This window comes from Spinacia oleracea, chromosome 4 (genome assembly GCF_020520425.1).
Source record: "Spinacia oleracea cultivar Varoflay chromosome 4, BTI_SOV_V1, whole genome shotgun sequence".
Taxonomy (NCBI): Eukaryota; Viridiplantae; Streptophyta; class Magnoliopsida; order Caryophyllales; family Amaranthaceae; genus Spinacia; species Spinacia oleracea.
The window spans coordinates 134,808,777-134,825,650 of NC_079490.1; the positions used below are offsets into that span (position 1 = coordinate 134,808,777).

The 16,874-nt window shown below is 38.0% G+C and overlaps 1 protein-coding gene across 1 annotated transcript; it reads left to right on the forward strand.

Annotated features, from left to right (window-relative positions):
* The first annotated feature begins 5,849 nt into the window (after positions 1–5,849).
* Positions 5,850–16,477, forward strand: LOC110799431 (sodium/proton antiporter 1). The gene is made up of 10 exons (XM_022004701.2): positions 5,850–6,180; positions 7,224–7,400; positions 7,520–7,648; positions 12,841–13,017; positions 13,926–14,032; positions 14,788–14,908; positions 15,083–15,144; positions 15,243–15,545; positions 15,634–15,928; positions 16,022–16,477. The coding sequence occupies exons 1-10, from the start codon at positions 5,929–5,931 to the stop codon at positions 16,145–16,147; spliced, it is 1,749 nt and encodes a 582-aa protein (XP_021860393.1). The 5' UTR covers positions 5,850–5,928; the 3' UTR covers positions 16,148–16,477.
* Positions 16,478–16,874: the final 397 nt, after the last annotated feature.

Genomic DNA, 16,874 nt, shown 5'->3' on the forward strand with positions numbered 1-16,874 from the left:
TGAATAGGATTTCGATTCCCTTTCCATACCCCTATAAATATGAGGCTAGGGCTCACAATTTATAATAAGTTTAAAAGTATTCAAAGTGAGTTTTTGAGAGAAAAATTCAGTCACACATTTGCCTATAAAGTGCCGAAAATAATAGTACCTTAAGGGCGATTCTAGTTGGTCAATCTTAAGGCGGATCCGGACGTGCTGTGGACTATCTACGGAGGGACGACACTTGGAGTCCTAAAGACTTGTTCTTGTTCGGTTCGGGCGCAGCTAGGGAAGGCACGCAACAAAGAGTATGCATCTAAACTATGCTAAATGATTATGTGTAAATAATATGTTTTCCTGGCTTTATGGTTTTTCCGCATGATTTATGAATTGTCATATGTATCATAACCTAACATTCTTGACCATTGTAGATTACTACATCAGATGTACTTGGATACATTTACTAAGAAATAAGAATGATTCTGTTAGTGTCATGACTGATTTCCTTAACATGGTTCAGACTCAGTTTGGAGTCATGGTTAAATGCATTAGATTTGACAATGCTAAAGAATTGTGTGAAGGAGAAATGAAGAAGTTATGTCTAAAGATTGGAATCCCAAACCAAACTAGTTGTAGTGATACACTACAACAAAATAGAGTGGTTGAGAGAAAACACAAACACCTTTTAGAAACAACAAGGGCATTGTATATTCAATCTAAGGTACTAGTCAGGTTTTGGGGTGAGTGTGTACTATGTGCGGCCTACTTGATCAATAGGATGCCTTTGCAATCCATCAATCTTGATTCTCCATATTTCAGATTGTACAACAAAGTTACTGATTTGTCTCACCTAAGAACTTTTGGCTGTCTCTACTATGTGTCTACATCTAGAGTAGGCAGAACTAAGTTGAATAATAGAGCTACACCATGTGTTTTTATGGGATACTCAACTTCAAAGAAGGGCTACAAGGTCTTAGAACTTGACACAAACAATTTTTTTGTCTCTAGGGATGTTCACTTTCATGAAACACATTTTCCCTTTCACCTCTATCACAAGCACAATTCTCCTACCTCTCCCTATACACATAGAGTTTTAGTTTCAAGCAATGTCTTACCTAGTGGAAATAGAGTTATAAAGTTGTACATTTGTAGAATAATATATTTATATAGTTATAATATACTAGTCGAGACTTTATGTTGCTATTATGAGTCATCTTAAATCTCCAATTCTTACCATTTCTTAAAACAACTTGTGCAACACACACCCCTTGATTATTTATTAGAATAAAGTTATTACTAGTGATTACATGTTTATGTTGATGCATCGCAACTTAATGATGTCCTATATTCAAATAAATTCCAACCTTTCTTTTGACAGAAGCTAACTTAAACTTAATTAGAAATAGAATGAAAAAATAAATCGATAATGATTTGAATTGATCTAGGCTGAAACCGAACCAACCAGAGACCTAACTAAAATGATCCAAACCGAAATCGACATGGTACTGAATTGACCCAACTTGAATATTTCCAAACTGAAATCACCTGACTCAAAGTCTACCCGACCGAGTTTGACCCGACCAAACCTGTTTTGAACTCGACACGGTTTCACCTGGTTCGTTTATGACCCGAACTGAACTTGACCGGACCCAGAATTGACTCGAACCTAATAACATTTGACCCGAAAATGACTCGAACTGAATAGACCCGACCCAAACTCGATCTGATCCCGGAAACTTTTGATCTGAATTTGACCCGTACTGAATAGACCCGAACTGTCATGGGCCAACCCAGAATCCCCTCGGTGACCCTTTGACACCTCTACCCTTGACAACAAAAATTAAAAGGGCGAATCAGACATCACCAAACCTACACATCCTCTTGGACTTATCATGCTTTAAACAAAAGCTTTGTCGTGTCAGTTTGTGTCTTGTCGTACTTTCGTAAACTCTATCATGATCCCTCCATCTGATCCCCAAACTTTCATTCCCAAATACATATGGCCCGAGAATAGAAGCTAATATTTTCAATTCCATTGCCATATTTTTAATTCCAATCCCCACAAACAAACATGAGATTTTTTTTTGAGCTGATTCACCTGAATTTGACTTAAACTAACTTATCTAAATCTATGTGAAGTACTTTTTTTACTTGTTTTTGCTAAAAAAACTTAGTCTTCCTGAAAAGAACTTATTTGTCTATTAAATTTAATAAGTCTTATCTTCTATGAACGTATATGGACTTGTTTTTTCTAAGATAAGTCAAAATAATTTGAAATAAATAGTGCCAAAAAATCTTTTCCACATCTGCATATTTCCACAAATAAAATACCCCTTAGCTTTGAACATTAATTTAGGGTATGTTCTCTTGCCCCTTTCTCTCCCTCTCTCTTTTTCTTAGGGTTTATTTTCTTGACCGTCGCAGGCCGGAAATAGTCTACTTTCTTCGCAAATTAGGCTATTTCCGACCCTTTGTATTCATTTAATTCAGCTATTGTTTCTTAAATTCAATAAATTTTCACCATATGGGCGGAGTTCGTCCTTGTCTGTTAGTCTCTCTATGGTGGAATTATTTTTAGTATGTTTAGTTTGTCGTTCACTCTTAGTAGATTTATGTAAAATTGGTCCGTTGATAAAGTTTTATGCGGGATCACAACATATATCATTTTTTCGAATACATTCAGATGAATCAAGTGAAAATCGTCCTCGCGGCTACAACAAATCGTTAGATCCTCTATCTGAAAAAGCAGCATGTTCCAGCGTTATACACAGGAGACGTTTTATAGTGCAAGATCTATTCAACGACCGTAGTTTTGATGAAGGAACCCTTTATTTGATTCAATTTGTCATGTATTTGTTAGATCTATATTTCTCTTGTAAATGTCGTATGACTCTTTATAAATGAATTAGTTTTCCTCTCAAAAATAAAATAAAAATTTAGGCTATGTTTTTCTACTTATCCTAGAAAATTTAAGTTCAGAAAAAATAAATTTAGATATGTTAAACAAAAATACTTCCTCCGTTCTGGAAATATCGCACCATTTTATTTTTTACACTATTCACACTACGGCTTTGGCCATTTTTTTTGTGATTTGTACGTAAGAAAATTGTAGTCATGTGAGGTCATTTTAGATTCATATCGATATATATTTTCTGAATATTAATTTTTAATAATTTTGCTTATACACAGTTTGAAATATTAAGAGTCAAAGTGATGTGTTAGAAGAGTAAAAGTTAACCATGGTGCGATATTTCCAAAACGGAGGAAGTAAGTTTCTTTCCATTTAACAAAAATAAGTTATTTTTAATTAAAACAAGTTCGTGTTTTGTTCACCTTATTTCAAGAACAAGAAATTCAAGTAAGTTTAGAAAAATAAGGGTTATCCTAGTACAATTTATAACTAAAATAAATTCTGATAATTTTAATAATTAAGTTAAAATGAGATCAGATAAAATAAGTAAAAAAAGTGAGTTCAGTTAAGTTCATACAAGTTTAGATAAGTTAATTTAAAATAAATCCAGGTGAACCAAACAGACCCATAGTTTCATTTTGAAAAGCTTGAACCTTCTCGTATAAAACTATACGAAACGAATTAAAAAAAAACCCGCATATAAATAATATTTTTCTCAAAATTTCAAACCTAAAGATGTTTGAAGTAGGTGTAAATGAACAGTAACCCACTATTTAGGCTTGGACTTGGGCTCGAATAAAGCTCGTTCATGTTCATTGGTTTAATAAACGAGTCGAGTTTGAACAATTTTAACTCGTTTAATTAATAAATGAGCTTGAACATGTACATATTTGTACTCATTTACATTCATCAACAACTTCTTTATTTTTTGTTGAACAAGTTCATTTATTTATGTACATGATCAAATTTTCCATAAATTAATTATCATGTTATGAAGTAGTAATTGACCAACAGTAAAGTATAAAATGAATTAAGACATTCAACAACCGAGTCTATGACATCGAGGATTATAGGTTAATTTCACAATTGAATCTATGATGTCAAGGAGTATGAGACACAAAATACAATATGATTAATTTAGGGGATTTTTAATCGATGCCCTAATTCGTTAATAACGCCCGCATTTGTTACGGTAAAGTACGATTTTACCCTTTATAAAAAAAACTCACCCCCACCCTCCTTCCCCACCAGGCCACCATTACTGTCACCCTCACCCTCACCCTCACCCTCACAAAAACTCCGGCCACAAAAACTCCCTACCATCGGAATTCAAGGTCTCCGTTTTCGACCCTCTTGTCGCCTCCCCTTCGTCCTCCCTTTTCACCTCTTTCGTCCTCCTTTGTCGCCAATCCGCCGCATCCTCCTTCATTACCGCCACTGCGTAATCCGTAAGGTATAGTGTGAATTTAATTTAATTTTTTTTAAAAGAATTTAAACGCCGCGCACGGCTTTTGCGGGGGGTTCCATGTCCGCCGCGCAAAGGCTGTGCGCCGGCGATACGGTGGCCGTGCAGATCTGGTGCACGAGCACCGTGTCGCCGGCGCACAGCCTTTGCGCGGCGGCCAAGGAGCCCCGCAAAAGCTGTGCTCGGGCCATGGAACACAGGTATATGGCACGATCGCGCACGATCATTGCTTGGCGAACATGTCAGCCACGCACGGGAATTGCTTCGCTTCCATGACCATCAAGCAAAGACCGTGCGCGGCTCACCCCCGGCGGCTCCATTTTCCGTGTGGTAGACCATGGTTGAAGGCCGCAATTTTCGAAGGTGAAGGTTGAAGGGGGATGGAGATGGCGATTGATAGACTACATAATAGTCAACGTAAATTTCTTTGTAATTAGCAAATATATTAATTAGTCCTAGAATCAAGGCAAATATTATACTGCATATTAGCAAACATATTTCATTCCATTTGTGTAGACAATTAGGACTAGAATCACGGCAAGAATTATTCAGTTACACCAAATTCTTGTATATATTTAGCTCTCAATTATCAATAGAAGATCATGGAAATAATATTTTATATTAATTAGTCTATCAGTGATAGACAGGAAGATGGTGGTGAGGGTGAGGGAGATGGTGGTGAAGATGACAAGAGGCTCGCTGGAAAAATTTGGTGGCCTGTCGGAGAAGGGGTGGCAGTTTGAAAGGAAAATAAAAGGGGGTAGAACTGTCCTTTTATATAAATAATGCGGGCGATTTTAACGTACGCGGGCGTCAAATAACGATACACTTAATGGGAATTTAAACCGGTTATCTAATAAAGTATTGTAATGTAATTTATACATGATTATAACTTTTCTTGTGGAAATTTTAAATGTTAAAGATCTTAAAAGCATATAGTTTGTTTATAAAAAAACACTTGTTTAAGAAAAAACTCTTATGAAAAAAGCTCGATTATGAATTAGGTTTGACTAATAAACGCCGTTTAGATCACAAAATCTCCTTAACAAACTGAGTTTCAACAAATTTTTGAAATTGATTGAAAGCTAGAGCTCGGGTTTGATCACCCTAATCAAAGTTATATATTTTCACATGCAGAATAAATATATAGATTTCTTTTTTAAAATAATCAAATAAATTCGGCTGAAAACTTGGATTTGAGCTTGACCTTGTCTAAGTTAAATGAACACCGGACACACCAAAAAGAAATGTGCCCACGAGGGCACCAAGCCTGATAATACTCGATTTTGCTCGTTTATACCATTAATCAAAGATTAATATTATCACATGAATAATAGAATAACTAATACATAGTAAATATTTATAATATTTTTAAAGAATCAAAGGATTTTTTTCTATTCTCTAATTCAAAAAAATTAACACAATAATAATTAAGCCAAAATATTTAGTTTAAGTTAAATATCTTCGACCGAAGAATGAATTTTTGTATTATAATTATCCATAAAATTTCCATGATCATTACAGTCTCCAACTCCAACTTCCATACCTGCTCCTTACTGTATCTGTCTCACTGATGGCGTCCTCTCTCTCATCGCCGAGCTACTACCTGTCGACATCACGGCCGTCAAATAAACGGCCATTTCTATCTTCAACCTCCTTATCGCCGGTGCTTCTCCGGAGAAATTCTACGGCGGCAGTTTTTTCACCAGAAAACTTGAAATCGAGCTTTTGGGGCGGCAAATGTGGAAGGAATTTGTATAGGGAAGGTGCTATTGTCAGAGCTGAAGATAAGGCCAGAAATTCATCATCTCCACCGCAGTTGAAGGTCTTCTCTCACTTTCTTTAAATTTGTGCATTTTGTCATTTTGATTTTTGACGATGTAAATTTCAAGTTTTTGGATGAAATTGACGAATTAATTGTAATTCTTTTGGTATTCAATATTCAATTGATTCCGCGGGAGTTGTTTGTTTGCAATTAGAAATGGTGGAGTTGATTTTCTTTTTTTTTTGGTGTTGCAAATTATAACAGGCAAAACTGGAAAAGGAAAAGATTGTGTTTAAAAAAAAAAAAATAGTTAGCCAAAATTTGAGTTCCGCTTTTATTGGATAATGGAAAAGATAGCCTTTTAATTTGGTTATTATGATTTGGGGGCAATATGGATGTATAGCTTGTGCTCTTTAATGCATAGTCCTGTACTACATACTGTTAGATAACTGGGAAATGTGTGTTAATGAGAGTGGATTGTGGCGTTAGCCGTAGTGGAAAGTCGAGTATAATGCAGGTGTTGAAAAATGGGATGTATGGGGTTGGCTAATGTAAATGAAAGCTAGCGTTATTGGCTTATTGCAAAATATATTCACAATCATTTGCATTTTGCTAATTGTCGCACTGGCACTTCATTTCACCTCCGGTACTTGTGTTAGATGCTTACCAGAATGAGGATACTTGACGCTTCATTTTGGATGAAAAACATGGAACATTTCATTTTACAGTTGAATTTGGCAAATTTACACATGGCATGTACTCATGTTTAACATGATTGCTCCGAGTCTAAGTATATATAGCCTTTCTGTAGTCCTCTTCTTAGCTATGTAACACTTCTTTCCATTTCACCATAATAAGTACCTGTGTTGAATACCATTTGTTTTGAATAGGGATATGAACAGTTCTTAAGAAGGCCAGACCTTCAGAAACATGGTGTTCTACATGTATGGTTGGTTTCTTGTATCCATGTCCATGTAGCATAGCTGCTTGGAATAGATCTTTCATGTAATTGCTCACTGTTTTATGAATAGAGTCTTGCATACCATAACTTCTTGATGGATCTTCTTCTGAGTTGTGTATTTACCTTGTTAGTGTATTCTCAGGAGTTGACACCTACATCAGGAGAATGTGATCCAATATGTTCTGTTGATGAAACAAGCTCCCAAGATTTAGAAGCAAATTACCAGCCCAAGACTGACTTGCTGAAAGCTCTTGCTATTTTTGCAGTTGCTGTGGCAGGTGCAGTAGCCATTAACCATTCCTGGGTTGCTGCTAATCAGGTTAATTTGTTTCAGTGTCTGATGTTAAGTGGCACTGTTGCAGGCTTTGCAATGCATATTCCATTTGGCTTAAAGTTCACATGCTGATGGTTGGGTACTGGTGAATTTTTGTGATACAGGATCTTTCTATGGTTTTGCTATTTGTAATAGGATACACCGGGATAATATTTGAGGAATCTCTGGCCTTCAATAAAAGTGGAGTAGGTTTGCTCATGGCAGTAAGCTTGTGGGCAGTACGTTGGATAGGGGTAAGATTTTAAATTATTCGTACAATCTCAAATTCTTCACACGCTCTGCTTCAAATGTTGTGGTGCTAGTTGCAAAATTAAATGCTCTAGATCTCTTATTTACGGATACACTCTCTTTCACTTGTTATTGTTATAACGGATGCAAAGAAAGAATAAAGAAAGTAATAAAGAACGCAGAGAATTTAACGTGGTTCACTAACAATGTGTTAGCTACGTCCACAGACAGAGGGGAGGAAAGCTTTATTGATCTCGAGGAGTACAAATTACAGAATATAACTAGGTTATGACCTAGAGAGTTTATATAGTACTCTCTAGACAGATGCGGAAAAGCCCAGAAAATAGGCCCAAAACAGATAACCCTAGTCCAGAATAACAGATAGCGAGATCCCCGTGCTGGGGCGTTGCAGTAAGGGGCTTGACCGATTCAAGGCATTATTCTAACAAATCTCCACCTTGACTTGAATCCTCTTACAAAAACAGATGTACCAGATGCACCATTATAATGCCAGATGTACCAGAACTTCTCTGCCTCAGATTTTGCCCTCAAAAGGGCAATCAACAACTCCTAACATTTAGCAAGTTCAAACAGTGTTAAAACTTGCTATGTGGAACCGGCTTGGTGAACATATCGGCCGGGTTATCAGCAGTACCCACTTTGTTCACCTTAATTCTCTTCTCACTTCTCAGAAAATGATACCTTACATCGATGTGCTTAGTCCTCTCATGATGTACTTGATCCTTAGTTAAACAGATTGTACTGAGACTGTCACAGTACACTATAGCCTGATCATGATGTAGACCCAAATCATTGACCAACCCTTTCAACCATATTCCCTCTTTTGCTGCTTCTGTCAATGCCATGTACTCTGCTTCCGTAGTAGACAAAGTCACCGTAGGTTGCAAAGTAGCTTTCCAACTGACAACTGAACCACCAAGAGTGAAAGCATAACCAGTCGTAGATCTTCTACTGTCAACATCTCCAGCATAATCAGAGTCTGAAAACCCTGTCACCAAACATTCTGTATCACCTCCATAAATGAGACCAACATCAGATGTACCTTTTAGGTACCGAAAAATCCTCTTCACAGCTTGCCAATGCTCCTTTCCAGGTTCACCCATAAACCTACTAACAACACTAACAGACTGTGCCAGATCAGGTCTAGTGCAGACCATTGCATACATCAAGCTTCCTACTGCACTAGCATAGGGAACTCGAGACATGTACTCCTTCTCCTCAGCAGACTTAGGTGCAAAAGCAACAGACAGATGTGCATTTGCAGCACTAGGAGTATCTATGGGTTTTGCTGTAGACATGCCAAATCTTGACAAAATCTTCTGAATGTATCCCTTCTGTGATAAGAAGAGCTTCTTTTTGCTTCTATCCCGATAAATCTCCATCCCCAGAATTTTCCGAGCCGCACCCAAATCTTTCATATCAAACTCAGCACTAAGGAGATCCTTCAACTTCTGAACATCAGACTTGTTCTCTGCAGCTAACAACATATCATCTACATACAGGACCAGATAAATCAATGAACCATTTGCTGCCTTGCTATAGTAAACACATCAATCATACGGACTCCTGGTGTAGCCAATCTCTATCATATAGCTATCGAATTTCTTATACCACTGCCTCAGAGACTGCTTTAGTCCATACAAGGACTTCTTCAACTTGCAAACATAATCTTCCTTACCAGGAACCTGAAAACCATCTGGCTGAGTCATGTATATCTCCTCTTCCAACTCTCCATGTAGAAAAGCTGTCTTCACATCTAGTTGTTCAAGCTCTAGATCCTGATGTGCAACTATTGCTAGTAGCACCCTGATGGAAGTGTATCTGACCACTGGCGAAAAAATCTCATTGTAGTCTACTCCCTCTCTCTGAGTGAACCCTCTAGCTACTACTCGAGCTTTATACTTGATACCCTCAACTGATGTTTCTCCTTCCTTCTTCTTGTAGACCCATTTACAAGTGACGATCTTTCTCTTGGTTAATTCCCAAGTCTGATTCTTATGAAGTGACTCCATCTCATCTCCCATTGCAGCAAGCCATTGGGTATACTCAGTACATGTAACTGCTTCTTTGTAGGTGGATGGCTCATCAGGGTTAGGATCCACCTCTTCAGCAACCTGTAGTGCATAAGCCACCATATCTTCAAAACCATATCTCTTGGGAGGCATCCCATAATTAGCTCTCTTTGATCGATCAAGAGCCAAACTGTGCTGATTCGCTACTGGTAATGAAGAACCTGATGGTTCTGATTCTGACTGTGGTTGTTGTGGTTCACTCTCATCTAGAGTGACTTGCTGCTCCACCTGTTTCTCAACACTACCACTTTCTGACACAACAATAGACTTCACAGTAGGGTTAAACATAGAATTTTCATCAAAGACTACATTTTTACTTAGTATAACCCTCTTTTCAGATGGGGACCAGATTCTATACCCTTTAACCCCATCCCCATAACCCACAAATACTCCCTTTTTAGCTTGTGGCTCTAATTTACCCTCATTTACATGATAATAAACAGTACAACAAAAAACTCTTAAACTAGAGTAATCAGTAGGCTTACCAGACCACACCTCAATAGGGGTTTTGAGATGTATACCTGTGTGAGGTCCACGATTGATCAGATAACAAGCTGTACTAACCGCTTCTGCCCAAAATCTTCTACTTAGTCCAGCATTAGAGAGCATGCACCTAGCTCTCTCCAGAAGTGTCTGATTCATACGTTCTGCTACACCATTTTGCTGTGGTGTATCCCTGACTGTATGATGCCTAGCAATCCCTTCATTCTTGCAGAACTCATCGAACTCAGACCAACAAAATTCCAGACCATTATCAGTTCGCAGCCTTTGATCTTCTTCCCTGTTTGATTCTCCACTAATGCCTTCCACTGTCTGAAATTCTTAAAAGCTTCACTTTTATGCTTCATAATGAACACCCAAGTCATCCTTGAGAAATCATCAATCATTGACACAAAATATCTGTGACCCCCTAAGGACTCCACCCGGGAAGGACCCCAACAATCAGAATGGATGTAATCAAGTGTGCCTTTTGTTCTGTGTATACCTTTAGGGAACTTGCTGCGATGTAGTTTCCCAAAAATACAATGTTCACAGAATTCAAGATCTGTGACCTTGTGACCACAAAGAAGATCCGCTTTTGACAGAATTTGCATCCCTCTTGCACTCATGTGACCAAGCCTCATATGCCATAACTTGTTCATGTTCTCCTTATCAATCTCCGAGGATGCAACAGCAACAGAACCTGATAACGTAGATCCTTGAAGTAAATACAAGGTACCACGTTTTACACCTTTCAGAACCACATTTGAACCTTGCAGACATGTAGAACTCCACCTTCACCCTGAAAACTGAAACCCTTGTTGTCTAACATACTCAAAGATATCAGATTCTTTGTCATAAGTGGAACATGCCTAACATCATTCAATGTGCAGAATTTACCATCATGTGTCCGAATTTTAATTGAGCCTACTCCAACCGCCTTACAAACAGAACTATTAGGCATAGAAATATTGCCACTGTCTACTTGCTCGTAGGTTGTAAACCACTCCCTGCGCGGACATATGTGGTAAGACGCTCCAGAATCAAGGATCCACACATCACTGTGATGCGTGTGCTCATCAGCAACTAGAGCAATATCCTCTTCAGAACTGGTATCAGCTACCGCAGCAGTACCTGGCGATTTATCCTGTTGCCTCTTCTTCTTGGGACAATCAGATTTCCAGTGTCCCTTCTTCTTACAGTAATTACAGACATCATTAGGTTTAGGACCCTTAGAAACTGGTTTCTTGAATTTCTTCTTCCCCGAATTTCCATGCCCATAACTCCCACTGGCTACTAACCCAGCAGCCTGATTATCTGTACCTGTACCAGTCGCCTTATGGCGCAACTCTCTAGTATGGAGGGACGATCTAACCTCCTTTAGAGAAATAGTATCTCTACCAACAATAAACGATTGCACGAAATTTTCATACGATAATGGTAAAGAAACTAACAGAATTAAAGCAGCATCCTCATCTTCAATTTTAACATCAATATTACGCAATTCTAATAAAATTGTGTTTAATTGATCTAAGTGATCTCAGAGAGGCATACCTTCCTGCATTCGCAGACTGAACAGACGTTGCTTCAGAAGCAACTTATTGGTTAAGGACTTCGTCATATACAGACTCTCGAGCTTAACCCACAGACCTTGCGCGGTTTCCTCCTCCGCGACCTCGGTGATGATATCGTCAGCAAGACACAACAAAATCGTCGAGTGTGCCTTCTCCTCCAGAACGGCCATCTCATCGGTGATTGGGTCTGCCGACTTCCTAGCAAGCGGCGCCCACAGCCCTTGTTGTTTCAACAAGGCTCGCATCTTGATTCGCCATAAACTGAAACTATTACTCCCGGTAAATTTCTCGACCTTCACGTTAATACCAGACATCTTTCTCCACGAAATTTCAAACCCTAGAACAGATCCGGCTCTGATACCAGTTTGTTATAACGGATGCAAAAAAAGAATAAAGAACGTAATAAAGAACGCAGAGAATTTAACGTGGTTCACTAACAATGTGTTAGCTACGTCCACATGCAGAGGGAAGGAAAGCTTTATTGATCTTGAGGAGTACAGATTACAGAATACAACTAGATTATGACCTAGAGAGTTTATATAGTACTCTCTAGACAGATGCAGAAAAGCCCAGAAAATAGGCCCAAAACAGATAACCCTAGTCCAGAATAACAGATAGCGAGATCCCCGTGCTGGGGCGTTGCAGTAAGGGGCTTGACCGATTCAAGGCATTATTCTAACAGTTATTATGCTAGTTGCAAAGACATATACTCTATACTTGTTACTAAGAAAATGTTCACATCACCAAATTTACGTGTTCTCTATAGAGTTTTTACTGCAAGGAAATATCTGCAACTTGAATAAATGAAGTTGGCAGTGAATAGCTATATAAGTGTTCCCCATGAATGAGAAGCTAAATTAGTTGTGCATTTCATACTCATATTATCTGGTGTGGGTTTGTGTTACTGTTTATTTGATATACGGAGTAATATGCTAATTATGTATATATACAAATACGCAGTGCAATAAAGATTATGCGTCCTCCATATGTTTTATCATATTAGACAGTCATTTCGTAACATGTACTAAATTTTTCCTTTGAAAATTGTAGGCTCCATCTAACGAGGTAGCTATGTCAGAGCTAGAGCATGCCACTGCTGAAGTCAGTCAAATTGTATTCTTTCTGCTAGGAGCAATGACAATTGTCGAAATAGTTGATGCTCATCAGGGATTTAAGCTTGTAACTGAGAATATTACAACACGTAAACCACGCACTCTCTTATGGGTGGTAAGTTTTTTGTTTGTTTTTCGCACACTTATTAGACTTTCAAATCCAATGTATTTGGTGGAGTTTCCATGTCCAATAAGATATATGGTAAATATTAGTGGTGGGTATTTGACGGAGATTTCTTCCTTAATTTTTCCAGGAATAGAAACTATTGTATTTGCTAGACATTAGACAACTTAATTGTTAATTATCATTAGAACCAATTTTTTTGTATCTCATTCTCATGTCTTCTATTTTTCTCGGTATTCTTCCATGCATCTGTACATTTTTGTGCAATGGTTACCTTTTCTTCTGTTGCTTGTCTCTATAAGCAGTATAGAAGGGTGTCTGAAGTTTAAATGAAATAATAGCTTGCACTAACCACTTAATTAGCTAGCTCAACAGGCCAGCCATTCTATCGAAAATAGCACTGTGATGAATTATCAGTACCACAATGAGATAAATGGTTCCTTTTATTTTTGTGTGTGCAATCATCGAATCTAGCTGTGCAAGGCTGAATATACAATCTACTTCCAAAATCTGAGTTTGTGAAATTATTTATCATGTCACTGTACTAAAGGATGCAATGTTGCTCTTAATTTGAACATCTATATGCAGCATGGGGCCCTAGCACCTTCTCACTTGTCACCCTGCAGTCCCTATTTTGGGGTTGGGGATATGGGGTTGGGGTTAGGGTGGAGGCTGGAGGAAGGCTGTAGCATAATCATGCTTTGTAACAATATGAGAAAGTAATATCTTTTATTTACCACATAAAAAATCTTTCACATGAATCATAGTCGTATGAGTCGCTAATTTTTTGATTTGTATTGAATGCTTGTTTATTTTGATACTCTATTGCTGGCTTTCTTTTCAGTTTATTATACATCTTAAACTTTGATGTGATACTTAGTACTCTAATCATATTGCAGGTTGGTTTTGTAACCTTTTTCCTGAGTGCAATTCTTGACAACCTGACATCTACAATAGTCATGGTTTCTCTGTTGAGGAAACTAGTTCCCCCATCTGAGTACCGCAAGTAAGCTCCCTAAGTAATGTGCAAGTTTAATCTTTGAATTTAAAGCCACTATTCGAAAATAAAATGAAATTGAAGGTTCACAAGTTTGCTCAAGGTTATGGAGATGATAAGTTATTGGCTACTAAACATCAACGGGTGTAAAATCAAATAAAGAAAGGATTTCAGACCTATATGTATGTACAGTCCCTTAACTCCAATTCTCCAAATGAACTAGCTACAAACAAACTCATGATATTCAGGCGTAAAGTTCAATTTAAATTACAAGTACCGCACAGGGTAGGATATGATATACAGGAGATGGAAATAACTGATAAGTAGGTGATGTGCAGGCCATACCTAACCTAGTGGGAATCGCGTTTCCCATTCCTTACTTCTGTTACTTTTTTGGGATAGAAATACTCTGCTTATAAGAACTGTATATTTAGAGAAACGAAGCTGATAAGAAGCCAGTTACTCATGAATGTCAACTCGTAGAAGCCAGTTACTCATGAATGTCAACCCGTAGAAGCCAGTTGTTTGAGAAGCAACTCAAGAGATTTTTCTTTTGCCGGAGGGGGTGGGGGTGGGGTGTTGTGTGGTGGTGGTGGAGGGTATCCACTTTTTCTTCAACATAGGGAGTGGGGTGACTGGGTGAGGATAAGACCCACTCCCTATACACGAATAATTAAGAGAGAAAGTAAATACAGATCTGTGCTTTCAACTCACAGGTTATTAGTTTTCTTCTTAAGTATTCTTTCACTTAAACTGTCTGGCAGGATTCTTGGGGCTGTTGTTGTCATAGCTGCGAATGCTGGAGGTGCATGGACTCCCATTGGCGATGTCACAACTACTATGCTCTGGATTCATGGTCAGATATCCACACTGCCAACCATGAAGGTTTGTCGTGTATTATTAAGTCGCCCTACTTGAAAAATTCTTGCTTAGTATGTCTGACCCTATTATACTTAATGATATAGTTTAGAGTCTAACCATGTTGACACACACCTATGCTGAAAACTGCTTCTATTACAGCTTCCTATTTCTTGATATTACTTTGGGATTTATGTATAGGCCTTGATTATACCTTCTGTTGTTTCTTTGGCTGTCCCATTGGCCCTTATGTCTCTTACAAGGTATGTATCTATAAAAACGAGTGTAGTAGTTTCCATCAGCTGATAATATATATTCCTGTGTTACTGAAATTATTTCAATCTATTAATCATCATCACAGTGAAGTTAATGGGAAGGGACTAGAATCTTCCAGTGTCATGGCATCAGAGCAGATGGCACCTCGAGGACAGCTTGTTTTTGCAGTGGGGATTGGTGCTTTGGTGTTTGTCCCCGTGTTCAAATCCCTTACTGGTCTTCCTCCGTATATGGGTATGCTTTTAGGACTCGGTGTTCTCTGGTTATTAACAGATGCCATTCACTATGGTGAATCTGAAAGACAGAAACTGAAAGTACCTCAAGCTTTATCTCGAATCGATACTCAAGGCGCTCTTTTCTTCTTAGGGATTCTATTGTCTGTTGCCAGGTAACATCAAATCCACTTGTCAGTTTTTTCACATTTTGATCAACATTCTGATGGGTTCCTTGTCTGTTTCCATATCTTATGGCTGTAGCTTGGAAGCAGCAGGAATCCTGCGGGAGCTGGCAAATTACCTTGATGCTCATATACCAAATATTGAACTTATTGCAAGTGCAATAGGGGTATTTTCAGCGATTATAGATAATGTTCCTCTTGTTGCAGCAACAATGGGAATGTATGATGTTACTTCTTTTCCGAAAGACTCTGAATTCTGGCAGCTGGTTGCATATTGTGCTGGTACTGGTGGCTCCATGTTAATTATTGGATCTGCTGCCGGAGTTGCATTTATGGGCATGGAAAAGGTTGATTTCTTTTGGTACTTCAAGAAGGTAATATTTGCATTTCGATTATGACAGATTAATATTATCAATTGCATTCCTTTTCATTGAGTTAATTACATATATCTGCATGCATTCGCGTAGGTGAGTGGTTTTGCATTTGCTGGTTACGCTGCTGGAATTGCAACTTACTTGGCTCTTCATAATCTTGATATCTCTCTGCCTACTCTGCCTACTACACTCGCTCATATTCCATTCCTGTCTGGCTGAATATCTTTCTTAGAACTCGCACTAAATACAGTCTGGAACCTCTAAATGTTGAGATTAGGGTTCAGAGTACTTGTGAATAATCAGACGGCATGCCTAAGAAGCTCATGTTGATTTTGTTACCAGGCGCAAATTTTACTTGATGAATGTTTTGTAATCCTTTTCTTAAAAACAAAAGGGTGCCAATGAATGAGAATTATGGGAAGCTTCCCCAATACATCAAGAGATTAGGTTCATAGGAAACAAGTTTTAGCATATACATTGCAAGTTTGTTATTATGTTTTGGAAACAAACGTCTAAACAAAAACAATAATACATATGTTTTGAGTTTGATTGTTGTTTTGTGAGCACAGTGGTTCTCCTTTGGAAGTAGTAGTTTGTTGCAGAGTTGTTATTATTAAATGAATAAGCTCAGTGTCGTGTTTTTTGATTGTGAGATGCACCTGTTTGAAACTGCAGACCTGCAGTGTTAAAACGAATGGGCTCATCAGCTCATGATATGTTTATAGCTGCGTTGGACTACAATCTCCTGGTCGATTCAAACATTTATGGCCCGTTCGTTAGTCGGTCATAAATGGTGTCAATGGAAATGTATGTAAATTTTTAACGAAAATCAATATTCAATCCCAATGCTCGTTCACTCAATATTACCCTTTTTCTTTATAAATTTCCATTACCATTTGAGGATATGCAAATCTATGAATATAAACACAAAGTTTGTGACAAAATT